Here is a 15,131-nt window from a genome sequence, read left to right as displayed (position 1 = left end):
GCACAGACGAACCTCGCTTGGAATTCTGTCCATGCCACTTAGTAGTTGTGTGACCTTGTGCAAACCGCTTAGCTTCTCTGTGCCTCCACTTCTATGCTTATTTTCATTTTTATTTGAGGGCTTATCTCAGTAGCATGCCCATTAATAGTACCTTAATTTTAAAAAGCTTTTAGTAGGCACTTGTGCGCAATACATCTTGGTAATTTATTCCCAATTAAAAACACACAACAGTGTTGGCATTTTCTGCATATCAGTATTGTACCTTTTTTTTTTTTTCATTAGTTCTATTTTATTTTGCTGTGTTTATTATTAAGTTATTTGTCAAAGTACTTCCCTGAAACTCTGCTATCAATCAGGAAAGAATGAAAACATTTGCTGGCTAAGTATTTTGTTACTAACTTGTGGCTCTACTGGTGCTTTGCTAAAGCATACAGATGCAGAGTCAGAATGAGTATGCTTAGTGTGGAACCCCATTCTTCTGATGGGTAGTGGGCAGTAAGGAACAGTGAGGGCAAGAGGCAACGTATATCTCCTGGGCTCAAAATTGCCTCCTCAGGCCCCATTCATCCCAGGAATTCTTTGAGGCTAAAGCAGAAGTCTTTGTTACAATGCAAATGCCCACAAGACCTATCAGTCAACCATCCAGGAAATTCCTTTTCCTACTATTCTAAGACCTGAGCAGAGAAAAGTGGTCCCTGCCCTAGAGGACCTCACATTATCTCACATATAGACACACATGCTCGCGCACACACACACACATTAAATAACACGTGTATGCTTCCGTCAGTGGGGACCTGATACTCAGAACGGACACATCACTGCCCCTAATCCTAAACTAAACATCCATTCTTGGGACCACCACCTCTCAGGCGCCAGGGAAAACTTCCACATTTATCTTTTGTCCTCAAAACGGAGGCTCCTGAGTCCCAGTGCTGTGAAGGTTTGTGGGCTGCTCCTGCCAACGTGTGAGCCAGACATTGTTCCAGAGGGCACAGGGGAATGAAGTGGTAGGCGCCTGTAGCAACAGAAAAGGCAGATTAATTAACTTGTCAATGCCTTCCTCTCAGACAGCATGAATTACACAGATTTTCGTGTAGTGCCGTGTTCTTCCTGCCAATGCTGAGCATCTTTTGCTTCCTTTTATTTGTGTTCCATTTGTAGTTTCTAAAGTCGTGATGAATTAGCATAACTACACAAAAAAGTGCACGTGGGCAGCTGAGAAACGTGCTGTAATATGAAACGAGTCCTCCTCACCTGGGAGGGGCGATACTAGGATCAGCGAGGTCTTTTTCCCAGGGGAGGCTCACCCATGGTATTCCTAGAATGCTAACCCCTGCCATTCCCACAAATGCGGGAAACTTGAATGCACAATTTGTGGTAGTGGGAGACTGAATTTGTGTTTCCCCTAAAAAAAATTCATATTGCTCAAATCTATTTGTAAATCTAGGGTAACATCAGTGAAATATGACACTGTTTATTTTTACTGGTATATTGATTGGCAGCTGAGTTAAAAGAACGAATGCTAGAATTGTAAATAGTTTTATTTTAAAAAATATATTTATTGAGTTAATTCTATTTTGGAAATGTCAAGTAAAAACTGTAGGTTTATTTTTAAAAATATATTTTTATTGATTCAAAGAGGAAGGGAGAGAGAAAAACACCAATGATGAGAGAGAATCATGATTGGCTGCCTCCTGTACAACCTCCACTGGGATGGAACCCACAATCCGGGCATGTACCCCAACCAGGAATAGAACCTTCACCTTCTGGTTCATAGGTTACTCAACCACTGAGCCACACCAGCTGGGCTGCAGGTTTACTTCAACAATTTTATCTATAACATTTTATTCATTATTAAGATTTTTTCATGCTTTAAAAATAAAATTTCTTCTATTGTAAAATATTCAATTCTTATCTTTAACATTTATTTTCATTTACTTTTTTGATTGAATTATATTCAAATTTGATATTCTGTGAATATAATGACAGGTTAATTTTAATCCTTTACATCCTATTGTTAATGGCACATAAATTATGTGTATATTTTGATTATAATGAAATAGTAAATTTTTTTCTGGAATGAAAGCAAAAAATAAGTTATACAGAATATATAAACCATAAAATATGCCTTTATGTTATCCTCATCCAAATATTTCTGGGCCATCAACAGCACACATATAATAATAATTAAGTTCAGTTGTCTTTGATGTTTTGCCAACTTTCAGTCATTTAAAACTATAGTTTTCCAATTTTCAAAATAATTTTGCTATTATGAAGCCATATTTGTCATTGTAGAAGAAGAAGACAAATTCAATGTAATAGCTTGACTTGTAAATTTTAAACATTTAGACCATTTGTACTCTAGCCTGGACCCCACATATTGTAGAGATGTGCCCAATTGCTTCAATTAGATAATCAGATAGTTCTTTTTCTAAAATTTAGCTATTAATAGTTAACTTACTGACACGAAGTATGTCAGACTTTAAATTAAGTAACTTCTACATGTAACCTCATTATATCCTCTCCATAACCCTGGGTCATAGGTAATTTTATTATCCCCATTTTACAGAGAGGAAACTGAGGTTTGGGAGTTTAAGTGCTTGCTCAAGGTCATATAACCATTGTGTCCCGGAGCTGGGACCTGCCCCCAGGAGATCTGTGTACCTTTAGGAAAGGGCACTCTGGCCTTGATTGGCATCCCTTACGGAGAACTTGCACACACACAAGGCAATCTGGAAGGTCAGATGTTGGGAGAAAGGGCTGCAGAAAAAGTCCCCAACTCCACAGTCAAGCTTGAGATCCAAGGTCACCTCCAGGGAACATCCACAAGCACCAAAGGCTACCAAATGTCACTAATTTCTACCGATTTCAACAAAGGGCACCTAAGAAAAATACCCATTTATCTTTTTTGCTCTTGAACGCTCAGTTATTTAACAGGAAGATTTAGAGGACTGATTCCTCCTCCCTTTTTTCCATCTCTCTTTTTCCTCCACTCCCTCCTTCCCCCCCCCCTTTTTTTTAATAAATATATATTATGCTATACAACACACTAAGCAAAATGCTAGGCACTGAACGAAGCAGACAGGGCCTTGTGCATATGGAAACTATTATCTAGTGGGGAGACAGACAGCAAATCAACATGAAATACTGAAATTTATGACGACGACACAAATAACATGGAGGCGAGGTAGAGCACTCTAGGAAAGCATACCAGGGGAATCTGGCCCAGTCTCAGGGTATTAGGGAAGACTTCCCTGAGAAAACAGCATCTGAACATTAATAGTGGTTAAGAATACAGGAGGACATGCTAGGAGGACATGCTCAGGAGGACATGCCAGGCTGAGCGCCTGTGAAGGGAGCCTGTAGGTTTGAGCAGGAAGGCTCTGATTGAAGGCCAGTGAGGCTGGATATGTGAATGGAGGGCGAGGTTCCAGACCTTCCAGAGGAGGAAGTGCTCAAATTATGGCCCACAGCCACCCTCACTTATTTACTTATGCCAATGGCTGCATTTGGCTGCAATGGTGCAGTTGAAGAGTTAAGACATAGACCTTATGGCCCACGGAGCCTAACATACTTACTCTCTGCCCTTTACAGGAAAAACCTGCAGACCTCTGATCCAAACCACGGAGGTAAAGGATCATGCTCTTTATCCTCACAGCGGGGGGAAGTCATCAAAATGTTTTAAAAGGTAAGGGGGTGGTAATAATAGGATCTGACGTTCATGAGGAACACTCAGGAGCCGGATATATACTTACATTACTTTGGAGAGCCAGGCCCTCCAAAGACCCCTTTGAGGAACCTGGCATTAATCTCCGCAGGAATGGGTTCTAAGTCCTTTCTTGCCCGTGGCAGGGCCCTATCAGTTTCTTCCTACCTAAGCCCCTTGTATTAGCCAGACTCCTTTGGGAGCAAGTGACAGAAGCAGAATCTAAGCCGACTGTACGGCAGGAAGGGAATGTACGGTTCATATCACTGAGAAAGGCAGTGGGGAGGCTCAGAGAAGGCAAGATCAACAACAGAAAACAGAGCCTACCCCTCTTGAGCCAGGGACTCACCATCTCAAGACGCATCTCTCCACTCACTTTTCCTCTTTATTTGACTCTGCTCGGCTTCCTACACAAACATTTTCCACTGGGCAACTCCAGAATCCCATTCTGCCAAGGTTAGCCCAGCAGAAGGAGAAAGCCTACTTCCAATGTCTGTGTATTCCCCTTGGGTTTGGATTCTGATGGGCCCTGCTTGAGTCTCATGACCACTCTCTCTAGAACAATCAGTGCCAAATGGGATTGGGTACTATAAACTGGCCAGACATGGATCACATGCCTATCCTTAAGGTCAGGGGGTAGGGTCTGGGAATGAAAACCCGGAGAGCACAACCTAGAAGGGGAGACCAAATATATATATATATATAAAAACAACGGGATAGGGTTGCTATATTGCCAGGCTGGTCCCCACAAGCTTTGAGGGAAAGCCACCTCTGCTCTCATGACAGAGCTGACTGAATCACTGATCAGTCCTGGAACAGCCTGCAACCCCTATGGGCTGGACACAGGGAGGCTGGTCAGCTAGCTCCAAAATGACTCGGCACAAATGTCCAGCAGGAGCCCTCCACTGAGTGGCCGAAAGCTAACGAATCAGACCTTCCTGTTTGGAAATAGCAATGCCAGGTCAGCAAAAGAGGAGGGCTGTTTGCACTCAGGTTGATATTGCCAACAATACTCAGAAATGTGTCCAGGTTTCCATGTGGCTCACCCTACGTCCCAGGGTATAAATAGAAATCCACACACTAAATCTCCTTGGCTGAAGGAAAGCCGGGCTTGTCTTTTCTTCTAAGGAATTCGCCTGTCTTGGTCAGTACAATCCGATGCTCTGGAAATTTCTTCCTCTGTCTTTTAAAGAATGGTTTGTCATGAAACTTCACATAGAAAGAAATGAACTAACTCTTCTGGCAAAGAATATTACGGTCAACATAAAGATTCCCTCAGTGGAAAGGAATTTAAACACGTTGCTAGGTGGCCAGGGGAGATCTAACCACAAGGCATTCTGGGAAGAAAGCTGAATTGAAAGCTAAGTATAATGGCAATAATAACCCACTGGTAGCTGGGCAAGAGTCCTTGGTTCAAGCCCTTGTTGGGGATCATTGGCAAATCACCGTTCCTCCTCTCTTTCTTCTGGAAAATGAAGTTTCAAAATCATGCATTTGTTCTACAGAGCTGTGTGGCTGCTGCAAGAGGCCAGTGTGGCTCAAGAGTAAATAAGGCAGAAGGTGGCAGGTGAGGCCCCAGAGGTAACAGGGGCCAGGTCATTTGGCTTTCACCTTGCTTGAGAGGGGGAACTAGATTCATTTCTTCTGGCTGCTATAACCACTCACCACAGGTTGAGTCTTAAACAACACAGATTTAATTCTTACAGTTCTGGAGGTCAAAAGCCCAACCTCCAGCAGCTCTCACTGGGCTGAAATCGAGGCGTTGGCAGGGCTGCGTTCCTCTCTGGGGGAGCCATTTCTTTGCTGCCTCCAGCCTCTGGCTGCCCACATCCCTTGCTGCTAGCCCCGTCCATCCTCAACGCCAGCAGCGCTGGGTTGAGTCTTCCTTCCATCATGCCCTTCTGATCTTCCCTTCTGCCTCCCTCTTCCACTTTTAAGGACTCTTGAAATTACATTGGGCACAACTGGGTAATCCAGAGTAATTGCCCTATTTTAAGGTCAGCTGATTAACAACCTTTAATTAGCAACTGTCTGCAACATTAATTCCCCTCTGTCAAGGGGAATTCTCATGGGGATTAGGATGTGAACATCGTTGGGGTTGAGAGGGCATTATTTCGCCCATCACAGGAGCCACTGGTGTTTCTGAGCAGATGAATGACATAGTCAAACTTGTGCTTTAACTTGTCACTTTGGCTTCTGTGTTTGAACAGACATTGGGGTGATAGGGACAGAAGCGGAGAGGACAGTTAAGAGACTACTCCAGGGACCCAGGCCCAAGATGCTGCTTGAACCAGGATTGTAAATGTGGGTAAAAAGCAGTGAAATTCCAAATGTACTTTGAAGGTATAGGAAATAGGCCTCTGTGATCCATCTCCAGCAGAGTCAAATTTTAATGGAAACAGTTACTGAATTTCCCCAGGTCAAACAGAACGTAGGAGAGAAGAGGATATATAAAGAACTGTGGACATGAGCCAGTATCATGGCAGAAACACCCAATGTGACAGGGGGAGGTGGAGACAACTAGAAAAGGCCTCAGCCCATTTAAAAAAAAATATTTTATTGATATTTTACAGAGAGGAAGAGAGAGGGATAGAGAGTTAGAAACATCGATGAGAGAGAATCATCGATCAGCTACCTCTTGCACAACCCCCACTGGGGATGTGCCCGCAACCAAGGTACATGCCCTTGACCGGAATCGAACCCAGGACCTTTCAGTCCACAGACCGACGCTCTATCCACTGAGCCAAACCGGTTTTCGGCAGCCCATTTTTTTTTAATGGCCCAATGGGAGACAATAAGACCTAGGTGACTATGTGGAAACAGGTGATCCCATAATCCTCAGCCAATAAGGAACCAGAGGAGGGATTGAATAAATAGGGCATGATCACTACTGCCTGTGGGCCTGTGCAATTTGACAATCACCTGCTCTTGAGAAGGTATTAAAAGCCTCACTTTAGCCATACTTCTGTCTCTGAGTCCCTTATCTAAATTCAGACATGTGGTTATTTCTCGCAGAAGGGAGAGCCAACGGGAATTGTTGAAAGCCTGTGAGGGGAGGCTGAAGTATAAGCAAAGTCGAGATCATTACCAAGAGCGAGATCTGCCGTGTTAATGAGTTTGGCTTGTATCCTCAGATAACACTGCCCTACAGTGAGAGGCTTTGGGGTTAGACAGCACGGTTCAAATCTCTTCAAAGATAGAGGCCTTTATCAGCTTATTTATCTGATGATGTGTCTGTCTCCTCATCTCTAAGATGGAGAGGGAGCCGCCCACCCCAGAAGGCAACTGTGAGAATGTAAGTGCTTCTGAAATGCCGAGCGCACTGCTTCCCGTTCACCATGCTCTTGCTGTGCCATAGCCATTACTATTAATACAGCTGTGGGGAGCCACTGAAGCATTTTTAGCCACCAAGTGCCAAGTTCAGATGTGCACGGGAGAGAGCACTCTAGCAACAGTGTGACTTGGATGGTGAAAGGAAAAGAGTTAAAAGTCACGCTCTTGCTTCAAAACCTTTGATGACCTCATAAAGACTGCAAAATAGAAGCCAAATTTGCTCTGACATTCAAACCCTACATCATTTGGCTCAATCCAACTTTACTTTTATCTCCTTTCCTCCTGCAATGACCCTATTCAAACCACCCTCCAGCCATCCTGGTCGCAATTTCCCTACCCTCTGTTGGATTTCCAACTTCTGAGCTTTGGCCTCCTTCTGATTAAATGCCCTTCTAATTATCAGAGGCCAATGCAAATTCCATTTGCTCCAAGAAACTTCCCACATTCCCCAGCCAGGATTAACCCTTCATCCCCTATTGACCTAGCATTGCCCATCTATGCTCAGTCTCAATCCTCTCCCCATCATTGGAGAAATCCCTCCACCCACCAGAAGAGGCAAGAGGCAAGACCCAAGGGGATAAATGATAGGATTAGTAGAGCCCATCTGGGGTTTCTCCTCCATCCCTTGAAAATGAAATAGCAGCCGAAACCGGTTTGGCTCAGCGGTAGAGCATCAGTCTGCAGACTGAAAGGTCTCAGGTTCGATTCCGGCCAAGGGCATGTACATTGGTTGCAGGCACATCCCCGGTAGGAGATGTGCAAGAGGCAGCTGGTTGATGTTTCTCTCTCATCGATGTTTCTAGCTCTCTATCTCTCTCCCTTCCTCTCAATAAAAAAATCAATAAATGTATTTTAAAAAACGACTTTAAAAAAAGAAATTGAAATAGCAGGCCACAGTAGGCACTGGAAACACAGAACCCTCGAGATTTGGGTGTAGAGCTGGTGCCTTCCAAAGCTGCCTGATGCTGAGGCTATGAGGAAGCAGGAACCAAGAGCCTTATGGAGGGAAATGGAACAGACTTGTAAAGAGATGTAGAGACAAGATTCTGTGTGTGGTTGGGTCCAGAAGGAATGAGAGGAAAGGAGGAATGGGGGGGGGGGGGGAGAGAGAGAGAGAGAGAGAGAGAGAGAGAGAGAGAGAGAGAGACACCTTTCCCAAGTTTCTGAAAGATCACCAGCTGCAAATTTTGCAGCAAGACACTCTTTTAAATATACATATATAATTTTATTGACTTCAGAGAGGAAGAGAGGGAGAGACAGCAATGATGAGAGATAATTGATCAGCTACATCCTGCATGATATGACCCACCCCGGGAATTGAACCCATGACCCAGGCATATGCCCTGACCGGGGATCAAACTGAGACCTTCTGGTTCATAGACACTCAATTATTGAACCACGCCGGCCAGGCACAACACACTCTTAACATCAGTTAAGTAGATATATGTCTGCACCCTCCTCGACCTGGCGACAGGGATTCCGTCCTGTTCATTCAGTGTCCCCAGAACCCGGCACATGCTGGGTGCTCAAAAAGCGGGTGAATTTGAATTCTGACAGTCCACAAAAATGGTTTAATTTATCATTTTTAGGCAATCGTCCTAAACTTCTCTGCTTTTCACCATATTTTGCTATACTTACATTATTTTATATAGGAATATATAAGTACATTTTTATTATGTTGGTTTTCATTCATCCTACTTCCAAACTCTCCATATTTACATGGCTTGGCCTGAAAGATTCAGAGTTTAGTAGCAGAAGTGGTCTATGCCTCCCTCTAGTTGGTGAGAATGCTTATCTTACATCTTCCAGTATTCAGCAGCCTTTACCCTTGAAATAGATACTTCCCATGAAGGCTGTTGGGGCAGCTTAATTTCAGTGATGTCATTTAAGCCTCATAAAAAGGTCAGCATGAAAGCTAAGTACCTTCTTCCTTCAAATACCTACACAGAATCATGGCTTTTCAGAGCCGGGGCCAAAGTTCTCAGACTCTGGAGTTTCTATGAACCAGCATTAATATTAAAGAAGAAGGGGGAGGGGGGGAAGGCTGCTGGATTGATATTCTTCCAGGGAATGCCATGAAAAACAACTAAGCTTCTAGTAACACAGCATCGCTTCATGCAATGCACAAACCGGCCCCAACAATAAGGAATTTCCAGCTCCAAATGGCAACAGTGCTGAGGTTGAGAACTCCTGGATTAGCTGATGACTAGAGAAAGGCATAGCAGCAAAGCCCCAAGTTGGCAGGCATGTGCAGGTGGAAACCATGGGATGACTGCCCAGGTGGGCTCTGATGGGTCAGCCGGTGGGGGGCTAGACCAGTGAACTCAGACCTGGGCGGGATGGTGGGACAGCGTCATCACCCACTGACATGCTGATTTTTAAATGGGATACACCGCATAAAGTGCTTCACGCTGTGCCTGGCGCACAGTCAGTTCTCTATAAATAGCACTACTATTATTGTAAGTGTTCAACTAATGCTGCCATTTTTAACACAGGGGGGAAAGTATTTTTATCTTCCTGAAAGGTGTGCTGAGCTCCTTCATGGATTTGGAGTGCAACCCTTAGGAGACAAGATTTGCCGGGGAATCAACTGCCTCTAGAAGGATTTCAAAGATTTGAGATTCCCAGAGGTAATCCATCTGGGGAGTAAGAAAGAGGGGGGAGGCGGAGAGGAGAGGGAGGACCCCTTCCCATGAAGAACAACCACCTCCCTTGTGGGTGAGGAGGTGGCGGAAAACTATTTTAAGATGTAGGACAGGTCAATATACAGCTTGAGGCTGTTGTATCTTGTATCGATGCATCATGAGGAACGATTCGTCTGCTCCACCCCATCTCTAGCTTCTGTGACATTTTCTACGATGGTGCATGGGTTTTATAAACTAGGTTTTTGGTGGAAATCAAGGAAGGGTCTACATTTTCCATCTGTGTTGGGACAGTGGAGATCGGAGGCAGTGGCCCGGAAGCAGAGGCCAGGAGACACAGGTGACCGCTAGTCTCAAGCTCCCAGAAATCCCAGTAGGGCCTAAGACTTCCTCTGGATGTGGAAGGTGGGGGTTAAGCCTAGCTCCTCAGCAGACACCTGTCTTCCATTGTCATAAACGAGCCAGCTGGTCTTACACCTGGACATGAGTAAGATAAGACGGGCCTGGTTCTAGAGTTCTGCACCTGCTCCCATTGGGTCAGGATGTGGCCAGACTGTTTTTGTTCTGGAATAACGCAGAGTCTAAACAAACCCTGGCTTAAAAATCTTGGAGGGCGAGTCATAGATCTGCCCTGGCTCCTCAGAGCCAGCCACCACTGGTCTGACTTTTAGGTATGTAATATCTGACCCTTGTCGGACTCTTGTAGGTAGAACTGTTTTTTGTGTCCTTGTAATTGGAGCCATATAAGCATCTGTGATGTAACAACCAAACAGCAAGAGGGCATAAGGAATACCAATGTTGCTGGGCAACCTGGCTTCGTTACCTCTATGGCTTTGATCAAGATGCTCCCCTGTGCAAAATTCCCTTGTCTTTCCTGGCCCCCAACCCCCACCCGAACTTCCCCTTCCTGTACATCAGAGAACCAGTAACCCCCCTTCCAACTCTGGCAACCTCGGTATCATGACAGAGAAGTGACCAAGGGTTTAGTATTAGACTCTACAGGTGTCACCCCAGGCAACTTTGTTTGCCTCTGTGCGGCAGTGTTTGCTTTTGTAAAATGCTTGGGGCAAGCAAAGGCCTCATGGATGGACTCATGGTGGTAATGAATGCACAGGGCACTCAACCCACTGCAAGAGCTTGATGGTAAGCCATTACCCACCTTCCAATCGCCTGACAAATCCATCTCACTCATCTTTCCCATCCCAGCTCTTTTAGTTCCTTCTCATTTAAATCTTGAATGTCCACTTGGGTGGTAAGTCTTATCTTGTTTTTGTTGTTGTTGTTGTTGTAATTTTTTCTCTGTCCCTCCTTCCCAGGGCCCACCTTCCGCGGACGCAGAGAGGACGAAGAGAGTTGGATGGGTTGGTCAGCGACAGCATCTCCCAGACACGCAGTCCTGGGCTTAAGAAGTCTCCGAAGAGCCAGTGCTGAGCCTCGCCTCTGTGGCACTGCCCTGCGGAGGGAGCCGCCGCCGGGCCCCATCTCCGGGGCGCGAGTGGCAGAACCACGCCGCAGCAGAGGCAGCCCACGGGGACCGCGGCCAGGGCCGGGGGATGGGCGCCCTGGAAGGTAACGGGGTGACCAGGATCCAGCACGCGCCACGCCGTACACCCCCGCCGGGCTCTCTCATCCTCCCACCGGGGGCCCCCCGCTAACCTCGCCGATGTCCACTGCAGCTTCCGAAGTGACAGGCACGTGGGCCGCGGGGGATGGAACGTTGGGGCGGGGGGCGGGGCTGCGAGGGCGCTCCGCCGGGGAAGAGGGGCCCGCGCCCGCGCGTCGCGCGCCGGCTGCCCGGCGACGCCGCCAGGAGCGCGCACGCTACTGACGTCACGCGACACCCAGCCAATGAGCTACGGCTGAAGGGACGCGCCGTCCCGCCCCCCTGCGGCCGCCGCCGCCGCCGCCGGAGAACCAGCCGCCTTCGGGGAGCGTCTGAGGAGCCGCGGGCGGCTGCAGCCTCGGGCATCGCGCGGCGCCGGCCGGAGCCTCCGGACGAGGCCCAGGGAGCAGCTCGTCCCGACCCCGCCGCCCGATGTCCTCAAGATGGAGGCAGCGGCGGCGGCGGCGTGAAGGGAGCCGCGCGGTGGGCGCGGGAGCGGCGGCGGCCCGGGTCGTCCGGGCGGCGGCGGCGGCGGCGGGGGCGGGATGGGGCTGCTGCTCATGATCCTGGCGTCGGCCGTGCTGGGCTCCTTCCTCACGCTCCTCGCGCAGTTCCTGCTGCTCTACCGCCGGCCGCCCGAGCCGCCGCCGGACGAGGCCGCCCGCGCGCGCGACGGCGTCCGCTACCTCAGGCCGGTGCCGGGCCTGTCCCTGCGGGAATACCTTTATGGCGGCGGCGGCGGCGGGGCTGAGGAGCCGGCCGGCGGGGCCCCCGAGGGCGGCGCGGCCCCGGCCCCCGAGACCCCCGGGCCGCCGACGCGGGAGACCTGCTACTTCCTCAACGCCACCATCCTGTTCCTGTTCCGGGAGCTGCGGGACACGGCGCTGGCCCGCCGCTGGGTCACCAAGAAGATCAAGGTGGAGTTCGAGGAGCTGCTGCAGACCAAGACGGCCGGGCGCCTGCTGGAGGGGCTGAGCCTGCGGGACGTGTTCCTGGGCGAGACGGTGCCCTTCATCAAGACCATCCGCCTCCTGCGGCCCGTGGTGCCCTCGGCCGGCGCCCCCGCCGCCGCCGCCGCCGCCGCCGGGGAGTCCGACGGCCCGGACGCGGGGGACGCGCTACCCGCCGCCTCCCCGGAGGAGCTGGCCTTCGAGGCGGAGGTGGAGTACCACGGCGGCTTCCACCTGGCCATCGACGTGGACCTGGTCTTCGGCAAGTCCGCCTACCTGTTCGTCAAGCTGTCCCGCGTGGTGGGCAGGCTGCGCTTCGTGCTCACCCGCGTGCCGTTCACCCACTGGTTCTTCTCCTTCGTGGAGGACCCGCTCATCGACTTCGAGGTGCGCTCCCAGTTCGAGGGGCGGCCCATGCCCCAGCTCACCTCCATCATCGTCAACCAGCTCAAGAAAGTCATCAAGCGCAAGCACACCCTGCCCAGCTACAAGATCAGGTGAGAGGCGGGGGGGGGGGGGGGGGGGGGCACCTACAGGTTCTGGGGGGCAAAGGGGGGGAAGGGGGTGCTCGCTGCAGGGATCGGGCTCCGGCTGCCTGCGGGAGTGGGAAGGACAACGGCTTCCCCCCAGCTCCTGCTCGGCCAGGGATCTCCCAAGCCTGGCCCAGAGCCCCAGGGAAAGGCCATCAGCGCACCCCTTTTCCTGGAAGGGCACTGCTAGGAGCTGGGAACCTTCTTTTTTTTTCTTCTTTTTTTCTTTTTTTTTTTTTTTTTTTTTTTTCGTGTTTTTGGGCGCCCAGGGTGCTGTCAGGGTGGGTGCAAGCAGCGTACGGAGGGTGGAATGGCGGGAAGTCCACCCTCATCCCCAGGAGTTGGCTCTGGGGCTGCGGAGGAACCGGATGTGGCTGCTGCATTGAGGCCACTTTGCAGCATCGCCTGGGCCGCGTTGAGAGATCGCCCCTGGTCACGGAGTGCGGGCAGGAAGAACGTGTGGTGCCCAGGACTGTTAGGTTTGCCGCTGCGGGCCTCTTGCAAGAACAGCTTTCAGGGCAGAAGGTGGTGGTAGCTTGTCAAGGAGAAACGCGTTGGGATACATATGGTCGTTAATGCTGTCTGCCCTTCTGGAGGTTCTGTAGGGCAGACCCACCCTCTGCCCCTCCTGTGTCACCTCTAGGGCTGCACGTTCCTCTCCCAGGACCTGACTCTCACCCTGCAGGTGGCATGTGAATGCTAGGTAGTGATTTTTAACTTCTAAAGCTCCCCAGTTTCTGGTGGCTTAATTTTATGTAGTATACTGTGTTGATTAAGGTACAAGGTCTGCTTTTGTTCATTTGAGGTTTTTGTTTTAGTTTTTAATGCTATAGGAGGAGTGGAAAGGAAAAGGAAGTTTTGTAGGGCCAGACTTTGGTCTGGAAAGGATTGTTGTTGGAGTAGAAAGTGTCATGCATGGCTGTTTCTTCTAAATAATGGCTGAATATTTAATTTCACTTTAATTTTGTGTTCATTAAAATGTTTGACTCTCTTGGGTTTTCTCCGTTCTCATAAAACTAGAGGCCCCGTGCAGGCAATCGTGCATGGCAGGGGGTGCGGGGGTTGGGAATAGGCGGGGAGGGTCCCTCAGACCAACCTGCACCCTCTCACAATCTGGGACCACTGGCTCCTAACTGCTCGCCTGCCTGTCTGCCTCATTGCCCCTAACCACTCTCCTGCCTGCCTAGTCACCCCTAACCACCTCTGCCTCAGCCCCGTTGTGGCTTCGTCCAGAAGGACATCCAGAATGACGTCTGGAAGGTCATCCTGTTGGCGGTCTAATTAGCTATTACCCTTTTATTATTATAGATTGTTATTATAGATTATCTCAACCTGGTATTTGCTCTACCTATTGCTGTTAGTGGAAGTTGCCTATTTCAATCTAGATCACTAATTTTCTATCAGTCTCAAACATTAGTGACCAAGATAATGCAGAAATATTTATGCTTGGGTTTAGGATGGGTTATTGACTTGTGTATGTGGCAGGTTTCCCTTACTAATTATGTCTTGTTTTAGGCCAGTGGTCTTCAAACCGCTGGAGAGCCGTGGTTTGCCGCTCTGTTGATGACTAATAAGTTTGCCGACCACTGTTTTAGGCCAATAGCCCAGAGTAACAGCTTAAAACTAAAGCTATCAGGTAACTGGAGAAGTTTACTTTATAATGGAAATACTTCCATACATTTGCAGAGGATGGTGAACTAGTTGTTCACCATGTTTGATTTCTTGTTCTGTGAAATTGAACATAGTTTATGGAACCTGCTTTAAGCTCTGTAACATAAGTGACTAAATTATAAATGAATTCTAGTGTTTGAGCAGTGAGAGGTTTATAATAGTGTGAGGTTAAGAAACTCATGAGAAAACTTTTTGCAGATTTTGATATTCTATCATAGTGTTGGTTCTGATATTTTCTGGGTAACTCAGGTAATAAAAATTTGACTGGCTTATTATATGGGGGTTATTTGCAGAATAATCAGCAGTGAGGCTGCATATCATTTTTAGGATTTTTTTTAAACTTAGAATTCAGTTAAATCTGAAGGAAATTATGAATAGGAGTTATGAAGCCATTAATAATAGGTCTATTACTTTGAAGGAACTTAATCATCTATCATTGAATAGCATCACTATTTGAAATACAGGTAAATTGCTTTCATTTACTTTATCTGAAGAATTTTTAAAAAACAGCATGCATTTGGTTATGTATATTTCAACTTTTAAACCTTAAACAGAAATGTACACATTTGTGTTCTTTGTATTAGAAGGCATTTCAAAGATCAATCAGTAATTACTGCACAGAAGGTATTACTCAATCTGTAACTACGGTATTATTGTACACTTACTATGTGCTTATTGTCCTAGGTGCTGGGGCTT

General features: G+C 48.0%; 1 protein-coding gene and 1 non-coding gene across 3 annotated transcripts in view; both read left to right on the top strand.

Moving 5' to 3' along the window:
* The first annotated feature begins 1,246 nt into the window (after window positions 1-1,246).
* Window positions 1,247-1,409, top strand: LOC118719628. The gene has a single exon (XR_004988198.1). It is a non-coding gene; the product is annotated as a U1 spliceosomal RNA (small nuclear RNA).
* Window positions 1,410-11,560: 10,151 nt separating this feature from the next.
* Window positions 11,561-15,131, top strand: part of PDZD8 (PDZ domain containing 8) — a 47,100-nt gene continuing 43,529 nt past the window's right edge. Inside the window, exon 1 of one of the 2 annotated variants that reach the window (XM_045582139.1) lies at window positions 11,561-12,731. In XM_045582139.1, the coding sequence (XP_045438095.1) occupies window positions 11,830-12,731 (902 nt within the window). In that variant the 5' untranslated portion in view covers window positions 11,561-11,829. The remainder of the gene's footprint in view (window positions 12,732-15,131) is intronic. The other variant, XM_036439189.2, reaches the window with a different exon arrangement.

Source organism: Pipistrellus kuhlii, unplaced genomic scaffold, assembly GCF_014108245.1.
Source record: "Pipistrellus kuhlii isolate mPipKuh1 unplaced genomic scaffold, mPipKuh1.p scaffold_m20_p_15, whole genome shotgun sequence".
Taxonomy (NCBI): Eukaryota; Metazoa; Chordata; class Mammalia; order Chiroptera; family Vespertilionidae; genus Pipistrellus; species Pipistrellus kuhlii.
The sequence above is the reverse complement of the archived record's forward strand: the minus strand, read 5'-3'. Positions and strand labels throughout refer to the sequence as shown.